Source organism: Octodon degus, unplaced genomic scaffold (assembly GCF_000260255.1).
Source record: "Octodon degus isolate 3935 unplaced genomic scaffold, OctDeg1.0 scaffold00129, whole genome shotgun sequence".
Classification (NCBI taxonomy): domain Eukaryota; kingdom Metazoa; phylum Chordata; class Mammalia; order Rodentia; family Octodontidae; genus Octodon; species Octodon degus.
Window position 1 is genome coordinate 3,281,861 of NW_004524705.1, and position 16,529 is coordinate 3,298,389.

Here is a 16,529-nt window from a genome sequence, read left to right on the forward strand (position 1 = left end):
CTTCTCCCTCCTCCTCCTTCTCCCTCCTCTCCTGATGTCTGATCTCTGTTCGAAACCCACCTTTAAGGCTTGGTGTGCAACAGTGGGGTAACGGTCAGGAAGCAGCCGTGCGTGGCCTGCCTCCATGCTCGGACTCCTCCACGGAATGGGAGTGATACCTCGGTGGACGCGATGCCACCCAGTGAGTTCCACAGCCATGAGGAGGCTGAGTGGAAGCTCCAGAACACATGAAATCGTGCCCAGGAGTCGGCTAGCATGTTAGCACTGATGTAACAAAATGCCTCAGAGAGGAGGAGCCGAAGTCGCCTCTCAAGGTGCTTCCAGGCCTGACTTCTCCTGAGCCCTGCTCCTGAGCTGCCCCCATGCACACAGCATGCCTGGGCCTGGTCTCCTTGGGCAGGGATACACGTGGCCTGAGAGAGGGCCGCCCCACGTGGTCTCGTTCAGCCTTCACTTTCTCTGTAAGGCCCTGTTTCTGAACAGCCACATTCTTTTTTAAAATTTTTTTTTATTTTTTCAAACAGCCACATTCTGATGTACACTGGAAATTTAAGACTTCAACCGAAGAATTTGGGGGAGCACAGTTCAGTTTATAACAGTGGGGTTCTCATCAGCAAAACAGGCAGTGTACTGCATACCCCAGGAACAATTGTGGATCAGTTTAATGAGAAGACACACCAGGAAAGAGAGGGAGGGAGCAGACTGATCCTGCCGACTGATGGCAGTGGGTGAGGGGCAGGAGGTGGGAAAATGAAAAGCACATCTTAGCAGGAGAAAGGAAGGACAATCAGGAAGGTGTGCTGGCTCGGCCGACCTTCTGGGCCTCCCTGCCACGGGCTGAGGCTGCTGTCCGTGGGTGTCGCCAGCTGCTGTGGCCTGCTGCGCAGCTCTCTTGGGAGGGGAGGCGGTGGTGGGCGGGGCGTGGTGGGGAGGCTGCTCTGGGGCTGTCCTCTCTATCTCAGATACGCTCACATTCCCTTCGGTTTGCAAATAGCTATGCCAAATGCACAGATACCAATTTTTTGCTTCTTGAGGGTTGCACCTTGTGCACCCCATGTTACGAGAGCGAAGTACACACTTGCTAATTACGTGCTTGAGCACTAGGGGTTGTCCTCTCTGTGGATCAATATTCCAGTTAGTTTATATGTTTAGACATTATTTATTAAGTATTAGACATTCATGTTTTGATGCTGTGGAGAGTCTGGAGTCTTCCCTCAAAGAGCCTTTAGTTTTGGTTTCACAGGCAGTTGCTCTTAGTTTGTTAAGTGCAGCTGTGATGGGGCTGGCTCTCTTAGGGTTGTCACCTGAGTGTTCACCGTTTCCGGTTGAGGTCTTTACTCTGCCAGCTAGGAGTGCTCTGCGTCCTGTACCCGTGGAACATCTGGATTTCTATTCAGGTTGCGGCTTCTGGCTTCGCGGTAAGCTATTTTCTGCCAGGCCTTAGCAGAGTTGAGCTCTGAGCATGCGCAGTTTAGTATTTACCCAATAATCTACCCTCTCGGGGCTCATTTTTTGCACAGTTATCTCTTCTTTAGTACTCTGCCTCATAAATTCCAACTATTTTAATGGCAGCAGACTGTAATTTCTGCCTTCTCAGTTGAATGGAGGCATTGTGCTCTGCTGGACCTGGCCTTCCTGCCTGTGTGGAGGGCCAGAGAGAGCCGCAGGTGGAAAGACTCGGTCGCCCTGGGGCTCATCGCCTGCGTTTCCCCTCTCAGGAAGCACGGTCCTGCCCACTCTGGGCCAGGGCTGGAACCAGTCATTTCTTTTTGAGAGACTGACAGTATCTTCAGCATGGGTGCTATAGAAAATTCGGTTCAGTTTCTTACAGGTTGTCTGTCTCTTGCAGAGGTCAGTTTTAAATCTTCATACCAGCTCGCTGTTCTAAAGAAGTTAGGCGTGCACCTATCCATAAGCAACATAGAAAAGATAAATCACATGAGCTTGCAACATTAATGTAAACCACTCTATAAAAACCCCATCTGGAGAAAGAGAAGCATGTTAAAATCACTTGGGTAGAGCCGAGTGCTCTGAGAATGGTTCTATTAAGAAAGTTTTTCTTAGCTTTGATGTCCTTGGGTAACAAAATCAACATTCTTCTGTACTTAATGAAAATAAGTTTGGAAAAAGCAACAGGTGTTTTGGTAATAAAAAAAACTACTTTGGGCTTAACTCATGAATGTGCCCTATTTTCTTTATTATAATTACTGAAACAAGAGATTTTGAAATTAATCTGTTGCTTAACTGACTTGGAAAAGGGAATGTAGGAAGTAGGTGGTAGGAATTTACTGATCTTTGGGCCTATTATATCTAGTGTAGTTAATTACCTAGAGTTAATAGTTTAATTAATTGTCCCAAACATAGATCGGAAATATGTAGCTACTAGAAAATAGGAATTTAACTTTTATTGTTATCAGAGAAATGACACATAATATAGATAAAAGAACTGAGGTGGAATTAGGTAAAAATTATTTTGAATAATTATGTAAAGGATTTTTTAGGGGGCTGAAAATTCCTTGGTGTTAAAATATGCCAATAAAAATATCCAGTTGATATCTTACTAGATGAATAATTGTTTACATAATGGCATGGTAATGGATAGAGAAGGAATTGCATGAAGACAGTTGAGTATATTTCGTTTGGTCAGGAGACAAGAATACAGGTTTTCAAGAAGGTCCAGTCAAGCTGTCCCGGCCTCTCCCCCCGTTTCTCTCTCCTCATCGCTGTTCTCTGTATTTCTCTCCCCCGCTTCCCTCAGCAGTGATCACATGATCTATAAATGGATTATTGTCTATTAATTACTCATTCCTCAAGGAAAGAACTCCACTGTTCTTTCACTCTCCTCTACTGTAGGTCTGTCTCTGTCTGAATCTGAGTAGTGGCACAAATGCAGACGTTTTCTCCCATATGTCCCAGCTGTGTTATGATAACCTCCCAGTGTTACTGTGGAGCTGGACTAAGATATCTGGTAACGATTATTTACAAATAATGTACTCCTTTGTACAGCAGTGGGACATGCTTGACTGGGACATTTAAGTGCTGACTCCATTTTAGCATATTAGGCTTTGAATTCAGTTTTGGCCTTATAAAGTGAATTATAGACTTAATTTTTAGAAGTCATGTTTGAGGATAAACAAATCAAACTTTATTGTTTCTTTTTTAAAATCTGTATTTCATTACCACAGGTTTGCTGTCTTTCAGATTCTATTTATAAATTGTCAATGCTTTCTTGGTTTAATTTTCACTTACGAATAATTTTCAGGCAGAAAATATATACCAAATGTCATGATAAGCCATTTATTTAAATGGCAGCTTATTATGGAAACATAAATACCAACAGTGTTAGCATGGCTGAAGCTTCTGTTCCATTGGACTTTCTTATCTTTTTAAAATCTATCTTATTCAAAATGGCAGTGCTCAGAATTTACTAGCTCTCCTTCAAGTAGCAGGGTTTTTTTGTTTTAGTTTTTAACTAATATTAAGGTAAATGCGTTTTGTATAAGATCTCATTTTTTGAATTTCAGAAATAGTAATGTGGATAACATGACTTTTTCTATATGTCTGTACCTCCTGTTTCAAGCTTAAAATATCATACAAGATTGAAATTTGATCTTCCCATTCGTTTATGAATCATAGGAGACTGATGTCGTATATATGTTAACCTTCTTTGACTGTGTATGCTCAGGTAAATACAGATTTTCTTTTTTTTTTTTTTTCCCTTTTTTTTTTTTTTTTTTGGTGCTGGGGAACACACTCAGGACTTTGCACTTGCCAGGCAGGTGTTTATGCCACTGAGCTATATCCATGGCCTAAACAACAGATTTTATGAAGGAAAAGGAAAGTGCAGTTTTCCCTAGCTGGGCTGATTGCTCGCCATCCCAGTTACCTAGTGTTTGTCCACACAGCAGGAGATTTAATCAAGCCTGACTAGAGTTATACCAGTTATAAAAATTTAGGAATCATTCTGAAGAACTTAGGAATTAGGGCTATTGGAAAGGAGATAGGAAGCCCTGTTACCTATCTATTATTTTGGCCTTTATATTTTGGGTTTCTGATATTTAAGCTCTTGTGTCTGATTGATTTCCCTTAATATTATCGTCTCCATTTTCCAACAGTGACTCAAGTTTGTTCTTCCATTGCGTGAAGACACCACATTATCTTTACCCATTCATCTGTGGTTGAACATGTGGGCTGCTTCCCAAATTCATCTCTTACGAATTGTGGCGCTGTCAGCACGGGTTTGCGTGGAGCACTGTACTATTACCTCAGTGGGGAAAGATAGCTAGAAAAGAGGCACAGCTGGGTCAATAGAGTGTCTAGTTTTAGTTTTAGTTTACTTTTTTTTGTTTTTAATTTCAGGAATCCCATAATGATTTTGATGGTATTTGTACTAGTGTACATTCCTATCAGTAATATAGAAGGTTCTTTTTTCTCTACATCCTCACCAGTGTTCTTTATTATTTGATTTCTTTATGGTGGCCATTCTATCTGGGTAAGATGGAATCTCAGTGTTACTTTAATTTGCATTTCTCTAATTGCCAGTGATGTTTAACATTTCTTCACATAATTTTTGGCTTTTTGTACCATAATTTTTGGAGAAATGTATATAGTCATTGCCTTTTTTTTTTAATGTGTTTATTGTTGTAGGGTCTCATTGCACAGCTCGGACTCATGGTGATCTTCCTGCTTTCAGCCTTCCCAGCTTTGGGATTACAGGTGTGCGCCACCACACCAGGACTCTGGCCAGCTCAGCTCACCCTAGGGGACGGGGCCAGGCTGGCATGTGGTGCAGGGGATCGAACCTGCCTAAGCAGGTGCTTAGTCGCTTAGTCTGCTCAGCTGTCTTGCTTCCCCCTCCCTTTTTGTGCCTTTGATTTTGGAGGTCTTGTGTTTATTCTTGATATTGGTCCTCACTGAGGAAGACTTGGCAAAAGAATTTTCCCATCCTTTAGATTTTCTGTTAACTCTCTTGATTGTTTCTTTTGCATGCGTGAGATCTTTCATTTGAAATGATCGCATTTGTTGATTTTTGGTACAATTGCTGTGCAACTGAAATTCTATTCAGAAAGTCCTTGCCCAGATCTGTTTCTTCAAGAACTTTCCATATTTTATATTTTAGTAGATTATATTTCTGTTTTAACATTTGTATCTTTCATATATTTTGATTTTTATTTACTACACAGTAAGGCAGGGTCTAGATTCCCTTTTCTGCATATGGGTAGCCAATTTCCCCAGCTCCATTTATTAAAGAGGCTTGCTTTCCTCTGCTGTATGTTTTTGGCCCCTTTTTCAAAGGTCAAATAATCGAATTGCTTAGGCTGTTTCTACATCCTGTCTTTTGTTCCATTGAGCTACATGTCAGATTGGGTGCAGTACCATGTTGTTTCTTCCTTTTTTTTATTGGCAGAACCGGGGATTGAACTCAGGCCCTTGTGCTTGCCAGGCAAGTGCTTATTCTACTGAGCTATCTCCTCAGGCCCCCAATGTTCTTTTCTAGGTTTAGTTATTTTATATATTTAGTCAATCTATATCACTTTGTTTTTCTTTTTTATTTTTAGGGAATGGTCTGTGGGGTCTATAGGGTATCACTGAGCAGATCAGATTCAGTGATCTGCCTGTTTACAGCCTCCCAAGAGCTAGGATTACACGTGCACGCCGCCACACCCAGTCTCAATTGCCATCTCAGTGCGCCCCAGGGGCGGGGCTGGCATGGCAGGTGCAGGGATCGAACCCCCGGTCCCTGCGCCTGCTTGCAGGTGCTTTAATCTGCTGAGCTATTTGGCCAGTCGTACCACGCTCTTTCTATCACTGTAGTGTTATAATATAACTTTAGATCTGGGATTTTTATGCTTTTGTTGCTCAGGTTTCCTTTTGTAATGCTGAGTCTCCTGGTGCCATATGAATGATAGGATTTTTTTCTCCAGTTCTTTGAAGAATGCTATTGATGTTTTGACAGATAATGTAAAGAATCATACATCAGACCAAGTTCATTATAGCTGTAGAGTAAACTGAATCTGGAAAAGGATATGTTAAAGTACTTCTGGGAGGTGGTTTTTTGTTGTTTTTTTTCCTAAAGGCAAAAGTAAAAAATGTATGATGAAGTGTGGATTTAAAAAAAAAAATCCATAGATATTTCAGAGAGTTATTGTGAACTATTTTGGTTATGTTTCAACTATAGCAATAATCCTGGTAAGCGACAGTGGAAGTCTTTGGGATGCAGAGTTATTCAGCAGATTGAAGAAGTTTTTTAGGCAGTGTTGATTAGATTTGCTAATTTCAAAAGACACGAAGACAGATTTCTAGTTTGAATTTGGCCGTTTGTACGTTTAAGAGTGTCGTGGTGCAGGCTGTGCATTGCGCGCTTGGCCGAGATGGCGGGGGGAGGGGGGGCATCAACACGTTGCGAGCAGTGGTTTGAAAATTGCCCAGCACTCCTTGAAAACATCAGATTTTATAGAAACACATATTCATAATAAGACATAATAAATTTCCCAGATGTCATTCTTCTTGCCAAATCGGTCCTTAAAATAACCCACTTTTGTATAACTGTAAGCATTACTTACAAAAGGATATACAAGTTACTCATTTTAAAAATAAAAACTCTACAAGGTTTTTGTTGAAAAAATAAAAGTTCATAACATAAAGAACATGTTATATTTGAAAATGAATATTTGAATGTGAAATGACCTACTTTGGACAAGGCAGCACCTAATTCTATCTTAAAAGTACTTCACAATGGTCTGAAAGCATCATCAGAATAGTTCTAGAATCAAGGTTTTTTTTCATAGCGCAAGTAACTGGGTTAACTTCTCATTTAATAAAAAAAATTCACAGAATTGTTAAGTAACCTGCTCATAGTCATTTGGACAGTGAGTGGCAGACCTAAGTTTGAGTCCTTCTGACATATTGTACTAATTCATTATAAATATCATCTTCTTGATTTAGCCAAAAGGCCATGACATGATAAAATATCATCCTGATTATTTAACATTTTCTTCATCCTTCAAAGTAAAAATATTGCTTAATCACTTTTGGTTTGAAAGCTAATTGGGACATGTCTCACATTGCAAACAGGTTATCTTTTCAAGAATCATTTGACTTCTTAATGAATTGCTCTAAATTTAGCTTCATATTTGCCTCTTCAGTGAACCACTACCAAATTTATATCACAGAGGCGTTAACTTTATTGCAAAAAAGCTTGATCTAGTACAAATAGGAAGCTTTTCTTCACATATCAAAGTGAACCCAAGCTTGTCTGAATTTATCCATGCAGGAGCAAAATGAAGTAGTTACTGTTACATAAACTCAGTCAAATCTTCCTTCCTACTCCTGTTAACGACCGGAGAGAGTTTGGGGTCTACCTCATTCGGCCGTTTCACTGGGAGATCAGACACCTCTCTCTGGTCACTTTTTTCAGATTCTGATTTTGACTTTCTGGACCAACTAGTTACTTCTGTGAGTCATAACCAGTTACCCAGAGGCGATGAAGAAGACATGCTGCTAATATGTTATTTGAAGAAAAATAAACTAGGTTTCTTATTTCAGTTCTTAAACGAGGTGTTACATTGTTTATTTTTGTGTACTTTTTTGTCTTCATGAAATCCTCTCTATAATTTATTAAAAACCAAAAGTTATTGTTCATTACTTATTCAAAATTGATCAAAATAAAAATCAATAAAATTTTAAAAATGCTTAGACATCTCTAGCTGCTGTCTTCCGTTGAGAGAGGTCTGTACCTGACGCATGTGCACCCGTAAAAACTTTATGAATGTCCAAAACATTTCATGACATATGTAGTGCTCAAAAGCTGAGAAACTGTAGTTTTGTTTTCCAACAACCTATTAATCATTAAAAGTACTTCTGAAAGCCTGTTTTTCTAAACTGCAAATGATAGAAATTGAAGGCTTAGTGTTGCTTTTTCATGAAGTCCTCTCCCCTGTAATACATTTATTTTCTGGATGTTTCCTTGACTGACAGAGGCAGATATAATCAATAGTGTAGTATTTCACATAGATGAAAAAATAACTTTAAGAAGTTATTTATTATTAAGGCCATTTGCATTTAAGAGGATAGCAGTCAAATGGGTATTTAATGAGGAGTTACTATTGTTATTCCTTGTACTGATCTAGTGGTAAATAGATCACTCAGCCCGGCCTTCAGGGAGCTTGTAAATATTAGATGAGTGCTCACTAGTGTGCTGAGACCCGCAGAAGGAGGGAGTTGAGGACTAGCAGGGGGCCTACAGGAGGAATCCGGCACCGTGGCAGTGCAGACTTGCTGTTTGGGCTGACTCAGAAACGTTCTCAAGAGCTCATTTGAAAGCTGCATCTTTTCCTAAATCTACTTGCTTAGAGTAAGCTACACTTTCAGTTTGCTTTTGGGAAGTCTATTGCAAAGCCATCTGATAATAATAATTATATTTTCAAGAGAAGTGTCTACAAATGGAGAAAAACAGCATAAGAAGTCAAGTTATAATAGGTATTTGACAAGAAAAGAAAAGTGGAGCTTCACTGATTAATTCAGAAAAATGATGAAAGTTTGGAAAACTATCTTCCATAACACTTTTAAATTATTCACTTATAATTGCTGTGATCTTTGCAGCTTTCTTGTGAATAGTCGCATTCTTCTGCTGTCTTAAGTATAAACCATCGGAATGTCTTCCTGATAGTGCCTGACGGAGCACTCAGTGCCCAGCTACTGGATGAGTGAAGGAATGAGTGAATCCCCAAGGCTGGAAAAGCTCAGTTCCTGTGGTGATGAAAGTTTTAAAAATATTTTTTAAAAAGTTAAACAATGGAATTTTCTGTAGATGTGGGACACTACTTAATACAACCAAGGTGTTCTCTTCCTTTCCCTCTCCCCCCTGCATTCCCCTCCTCCTCTTTCTTCTTCTTTTCCTCGCACTGTGGATACTTATGGAGTCTGTGCTTTGGCTTTAGTGGCCCTGCTTGCCTCTTATATTGAGTTCTGGATTTCCAGTGTCAGTAGCTATTTGTTGCGAACTGATTTCCAGCTGTGCTGGCTAACACAGAAGTCTGACTTTTGGGAAAGTGTGTATATGGGTTCATGCAGGCGTGCGTGTGCACTTGCACACACACACAAGCACACGCATACTTTTATTAGTACTGTGTTGATTATCAGGTTATTTAGTGTTCGTGCGTTAATAAGGTCAGACCATTGATCCTTTGTCTTATGTTCTTCAGTTGCTCAGATTAGATTGTGAAAAGTAGATAACAATTTGGCAGAAGGCTTTTCGATGCATTTTTAAATAATGTTTGCTTGCTTGGTCAGATTAAAAATGTATTAAGTCAAGATAAGGTACTCCACATAGTGCTTTGAAATGGGGTAAAGCCCATCCTCTCTCAGCTTTTCTCCTGTTTATATTCTTGTTGGAGAGACATAGCCTGGGACTACAGGGAGCATGAGCTATTGGCTTGAGTTTTGTTTTGTTTTGCTTTGTGTTTTCTGTTTTTGTTTTTGTTGTTTTCTGTGTGGAAACAGCAGAAATGAAGACCCAAACCCCTATATTCCCAGTCCACTTTCCCCTACTTCTTTTCTAGAGGTCTATAGTAAGTAAGCTTTAATTTAAAAAAAAATTGATTAAATTTAAATAATTAAAATTCAAGATTAACTTTTCAAAATAAAGTTTCAGTTTTCATAATACAGAAATAACCTCATCCACCTTTACTTTTCTGATCTTTGATAGAGAGGCCAAAAACAAACACTGAAGAGAACAATCTATTTAACCAAGGACAGTAGAAAAACTTGCTTTCCATGTGCCAAAGATGAAATTGTAGTCATATCTCTCTGTACTAAAATCAAAACAAAACAGTTGAAAGACGTAAACATAAAAACAGAAACATTGAAAGTGCTGGAAGGTAAGAGGGCAAACACGTGAATCCATAGGCACAGGAAAGGACTTTCTGAACAGAACTCCAGTAACATAAGAAACAGTACCAAGAATGAACAAATGAATCACATCCAATTAACAACATTCTGCACAGCAAAGAAAACAATTAACAGAATAAAGAGACAACCTACAGATTGGCTTCTGATGGAGAGCTAACTTCTAGAATGTGTAAGTAAGGAATTAAAAGAAAAATAAAATAATCCCTCCAAACAAGCAGCCCAATCAGAAAAGGGGCAAATGAACTGGATAAATAGTTCTCTAACAAAGTACAGTGAACAGTGAGTATATGAAAAAAAGCTCAACATCTTTAGTCATTAGGAAAATGGAAACAAAAACAAGGCTGAGATTCCAACTTATTGCAGTCAGAATGTCCACCATGGAGGACAGAAATCAGCAAGTGCTGGCATGGTGGTGCGGGAGGCACGCTCCCCACTCTTGGTGGGGACATAAACTTGTACAACCACTACGGAATTCCATATGCACATTCCTTGACAAGCTATAAATGGAGATTACATTGATCCAGCTATACCTCTTCTGGTATATTCTCACAAGAGTTGAAATCATCGGACTATAATGATACGTACAATAGCTAAGCTCTGGAAACAGCCTAGATGCACATCAACAGATGCGTGGGTAAAGAAAATATATGTTATTTTATTCAGTCATAAAGAAAGAATGAATTAATGTTGCTTTCAGGGAAACCAATGAACTTTGAGGCCATAATGCTAAATGACACAGACACAAAAGTTAAGTATTGCATGGTTTCTCCTATCTGAGAAATACCAAACGTAAGTGAGGAATAAAATAAAGGAGAGGGAGCAGGAAACAGGGAGGCAGAATTTTTGGAGATGGGAAAGGGAATATGGGAAAGAGGCAAAGCAAACATAGGGGATAAGGAAGGGGCTGGGGAGATAGCTCAGTAGAATAAGCACTTGCCTGGCAAGTGCAAGGACCTGAGTTCAGTCCCTGGTTCTGAAAAAAAAAAAGACATAGGGGTAAGGAAAGGGATTAAAAATTATCAAATTAAGATATGACATATACATATATATATATATATTCCATATTCCATCACCAACAAAAAAGAAACAGTTGAATGGTATATTGGCAGTATAGCAGAGTGTAAGGAACTTATTCTTACTATAGATTGTAGTATAACTGATAAAGCAAGATAACATAAAAACAATAACAAGAGATACAACATCTAAAGTGGGTGTTTTAAGCTCTTAAGAACTATGGCACAGTGCACAGCACAAACTTTTTCAAAGATATTAGTTATTAGGCTGAGGAGACAGGTCAGTGGTCTCCTCAGTGCTTGCCTGGCAGGTACAAGGTCCCAAGTTCGATCCCTGATACCACATGTGCAGTGCTGGCCCTGAAGTCAGGCATGGCGGCACATACCTGCAATCCCAGCACTAGGGAAGCTAAGACAGATGGATTACTATGAGTCTCAGCTGTGTAGGGAGACCCTTTATCAAATAAATAAATAAATAAATAAATAAATACTAAAATTTAGTTATTAAAACAAAAAGTAGAATCAAAAGAGTAGTTTTGAGAGGGTGGGAGCAGTGTCCTAAGTGGCCAGGGGAGACCAGTTAGTGCATAGCTGCATGAAGGATTTCCCACACAGGCTTCTCTGTGAGACTAAGATCTACAAGGGCCTGAAAACCCCCTTTCACAAGACACTAAAAGGAATAGGGCTGTTGGGGGAGAGAAAGGTTGGGCAGAACATTCAGAATCTGTGCAGTTCTGCCCTGGTGAGATGTCCTTGGAAAGTCCTTGTAGAGTCCTAGTATCAGGGACTCTGCAGCAACCCTGCAGGGTCACCTAGCGAGCAGACCCTTGGGCACTCCTTCCACTCAAAGGTCTGAAAGTGAATTACTCAGTCATTTGATTCCAGTAGTTATAGCAAGATGGAAAATGTGACTGGAGATACAGGGAGAAGTGTTCTTAACAGCATCTTCAGCTGTAATTGGTGCTTCTGTGGAGAGCTTAGCTGTGGAGAAGAGCCTGAGGTACTGGCCACTGTGTATATCCGGAGCCAGCCCTTCTCTGCCTGGAGGAATGGACTCCCATGGGACTGTGGCTTGTCACCTGCTCCCATTTAAACATCTGTCCTTGCAAAGGTCTGCTCCTAAACTGGAAAGCAAGCTTGCCTCAATCATTTGTCAGTGTTACCACATTGGAACAATCTTGTAAACCAACGTGACCTCCTAAAAGTCAAATTCTATTGATAGTGCTGTATTTTCCAATAGCAAAACACCCCTTTTCCAGAAGTGTGTATTATAGCAGAATATACTGTGTGGTGGATGAATGAAAAAGTGGAGCTCTTTTATTCTTTTTTGAACTAAGTTGTTGAGAGAATAAAGGAACATACATCAAGATACTTCTTTTGTTTCATGTGTAGAAAATATGTTGCATCATAACTTAATAGCTTAACCACATTAGAGGCTTATTTTATGATTTTATTATATTTTTCTTATTCCTCATATTTGGTTTAAAAGTCTGTGAAATTATCTTTGATTTTCTAATCGAAGTTTCTATACTTACCTACTAAATATCAACCTGACTCATTGTTCTTCCCGTAATATCTGGTAACGTGCCACGCTCCTGGCTGGATTCAGCAAAGCTGCAAGAGAGTGAGGGAATAGTTTTCCTGTATTTTCATGATACCACCTTTTCTCTGTGCTAAAGGAGCAAGACGAGGGATCATCCAAAATTATACCCATAGTTGTCTGAGGTTACATTTGTACCCTATCTTATTTTAGCTACTTTAAGCAAAGAGGACTCCCTTATCTGGAGCCCCAGTGTCCCGGATGTTGCACCAAGTCGAAAGAGGAGGCAGCGGATGCAGCAGGATCTTGGAACAGAGGCGAAAGTGGCTCCCCTTGGAACTCAGCTTCAGGGGAAGGACAAGTAAGTCGCTTTGTTCTTTCCAGACAGGGCGTGAGATGCAATTTTCAAAATCTGTATAATTTTAAAGATATTATTATTTCTGAATTTATTCAGTATTTTTAAATAAAAAACTATAATTTTGGAAATTATAAAATGTTTGCATCAATATATTTTCTCTTATGTTTGGCAAATTTCTATTAATCTAATGCAGAAATACCAAAAACATAAGCAAATTTTTTTCTCTGGTTTTTATGGATTAATGAGAAATGGCGTGTATGGTATTGAAAATATTATAATGCATCTTGAGTTGAGTAAAGTGTTTCAATCTAATTTACTGCTTAAAAGATATCCATGTAGCATTTAAATTAGCCACTTGATTTGATTATATGTATTTTTTCACTAAAAAGTCTTTCTAGTCATTAATTTATTTCTACATTTTGGCATTATGGATTTTATTTTCATGTTTTTATTCTTTGGTTCAGGCTACCTTCTATCAGTCTACTTTGTCTTTTTTGTCCTCTTTACCTCCTTTTTGATTCTGCCTTTACTTCTTTTTCTAATTTTTTAAACAGAATAAAATTTTTTTTAAATTTTTATTTATTTATTTTGTGTGTATGTGTGTGTGTGTGTGGCTAGCTCAGCCCACCAGGGGGCGGGGCTGGCTGGCATGTGGTGCTGGGGGATTGAACTGCGGTCCATGTGCTTTGCTAAGCTTGTTCTAAGTAGGTGCTTTAGACCACTGAGCCATCTCACCAGCCCCAAAAATATTTAAAAATTAGAAAAAATACAGAATTTCACTAAACAAAACAATAGGAATTCAACAATACTTTTTATGTTGCACAATGTCTTCAGATTAGTTGTTCAGATCACCACATATAAGCATGCAAAATTGCTTTAAAAAGTTATAAGAAATTAAAAAAGATAAGAAAAAAATTGACATTAACTGTTCCTTTTAGTAGACCAGCAGAAATCAGCAATACAATTATTCAAGCTATCCTCTCTCTGTATTTTTCCTTTCTTCTTTATTTTGTCCTTTTCCTCATGCCAGTCATTCCTTCCATTTGAATAGATTCTCTCCCTTTCACAGTATCTATTGTACCTTTCATATTTTCTTTATTCTTTCAGTTTCTTACACTAGGGACACAATATGATATGTATACACATGAGTCTGATTTATTTCACTTATGAGTATGGTCCCTAGTTGTGTCTATTTACCTATAAAAGCCTCAAGTTTATCTTTCTTTATAGCTGAGTAATACTCCATTGTGTAAAAATACTACATCTTTTTTAGGTATTCTTTAGTTGATGGACATTTGGATTGTTTCCAGGATTTAGCTATGACAAATTGTGTTGCTATGAGCATGGGTGTATGTATATCACTGTGGTATGATGTTTTTAGTTCTTCTTGAAAAATCCCCATTACATGATACCTCCAAACCTAGTTTTTTGAAGAATCACCACACTGATTTCCATAGTGATTGCACCAGTCTGCATGCCCACCAACAATGGAGAAAGTTCTTTTTCCCCCATAGCTCCTCCAGCATTTGATATTGGTTGACTTCTTGATGATAACCATTCTTTTCTGGGGGTGAGATGGAATCTCAGTGTTGTCTTAATTTGCATTTCTTAAATGGCCAATGATGTTGAACATTTTTTTCATATGTTTATTTACCACTTGTATTTCTTCATGTAAAAAGTGTATATTCATCCTAGATGCTCATTTGTGGATTGGGTCTTTGAATTTTGAGAGCCTGATTTTTAAGAATTCTTTATATATTCTAGATAAATGTCCTTTGTCTGAGGACTGTCATATAAAAGTTTTTCTCAATTCTTTGCCCTTCTTTTTACTCTGTTGGTAATTTCTTTTGACATGCAGAAACTTTTCAAAAAGATAAGATCCCACTGTGCAATTTAGTTTTTGTTCATGAACTCTCTACCTACCCCTATGTCTTCAAGATTTCTACCTACTTTTTCCTCCAGTAGATTTAGTGTTTCTGTTTTAATCTTTAAATCCTTGACCCAATTCGACTTTAGTTTGGTGCATGGTGATAGACCTGGGTCTAATGTTAGTTTTCGGCATATGGAAAGGCCAGTTTTTATAGCACCATAAAGGAAGCTATCTTTCTTCCTAGGAACATATTTGCTCCCATTCTTGAAGACAAGGTGGCTAAGTGTGTTTGTAGTTATATCTGTGTCTTCTGTTCCATTGATCCTCGGGTCTGTTTTATTTTTTGTCAGTACCATGCTGATTTTATCACAGTAGCTTTGTAGTATAATTTCAAATCATATATTGTAATGCTTCCTGCCTTTCCTTTGTTGCCTGGGATTGCTTTTGCTATACTAGGTTTCTTCTGGTTCCAGATGAATTTTAGGAATATTTTTTCTAAATCTGTGAGGCACACTGATGGTATTTTACTGGGAATTTCATCACATCTGTATAACAATATTAAATGTATGGCCATATTGATATTGGTGATTCTTCCTATTCATAAGCAAGGAATATCTTTCCATTTTCTGAAATCCTCTCCAATTTTTTTCTTAGTACTGTAATTTTCACTGTATAAATCTTTTACTTTCTTTGTTATATCAGTCTGTTTCCTAATTTAGTTGTCATGAATTGACAGTTGCAATAATTCACATGTCATTATAGCAAACCAATGAACACTTATAAATAATATTGTCAGTTAAATCCAAACTGAATGTTCATGTCATTTGTAAAGTTTCACTAACTTAGCAAGTAGTTGCTGAACGCCGACCGCAGGGCTGCTGACATCCTTTCAGTCCGGTGGTTCTCAGAATGTGGGATGAGGACCAGTTTGGGTTCTCAAGGCCCTTTGTGGGTCCTCTTCTTCAACTCTGTACCTGTGTGAGCCTGGATTTTCCAAATATTTGCTCAATCAAAATAACACGTTTTTGCTGATTGAATGCTGAAGCTAATGAAAATCCAACTGTTTTTAATCAAGTCCACCATCAGAAGAATTTACAAAAGTTGGAAACAGTGTTCTCAAAATTTAAAAAATATAGTATTGCATCAGAGTATATTATTCATGTTATCAAAGAACACATGATTTGTGTTATTTAAATAAATACTTTTAGTTTTAATTTTGAACATGGAAAATATACTCCAGATAGAAAAAAAAAATGTTAACTCTAAACTCTTGAGTCCTTTAAGAATTTGTAAAAGTGCAAAAGATCCTAAGAAAAAAGAGTTTTAGAATAGGAGGGAGCACAGGCTGAAGTCCAGCTTCGTGCCTCAAAAGCCTGCAAGCTTCACGTGGGCTTTCACAGTGCCTAATATAAAAGTAAGTGTTGCATACAGGAGGTGTTAATTCACTCTTCTTGCAGATATGAAGCAACGATGGTTCTGAAAGATAGTTATTTTTTCAGAGCAATGTAGCAATGGTTTTATTCCCAAATCTGTGCTTAATCCATTTTCTGAAGATGACTTAGAGTCTGGGAAAGGGTAGAGGCACGTATTTGTAATTACACTTGTGCCAGAGCACCGTGAGGGACATACGGCCTGCCAGGTTGGTAGCCACTGACCCTGGCACTGCTTCCTAGGACGCTCCATATAGTTACAGTAGCAGGTGTGAATGTAGGTCTTTTTATTGGAATCTTTGTTAAAGAGGTACATGTAGGAGCAGGCTGGTCAGCTTGCAAATCCCACCTCAGCAGCAGCCCGTACAGAAAGTCACGCTGTGTAGCTTACACAGCAAGGTGTGTTCTT

The 16,529-nt window shown here is 38.6% G+C and overlaps 1 protein-coding gene across 1 annotated transcript in view; it reads left to right on the plus strand.

The window, feature by feature from the left end:
* Xrcc4 (X-ray repair cross complementing 4) overlaps positions 1-16,529 on the plus strand; it is a 271,168-nt gene that overhangs the window by 170,143 nt on the left and 84,496 nt on the right. Inside the window, exons 9-10 of the mRNA XM_023700978.1 lie at positions 68-181; positions 12,676-12,823. Coding sequence (XP_023556746.1) covers positions 68-181; positions 12,676-12,823 — 262 coding nt within the window. The remainder of the gene's footprint in view (positions 1-67; positions 182-12,675; positions 12,824-16,529) is intronic.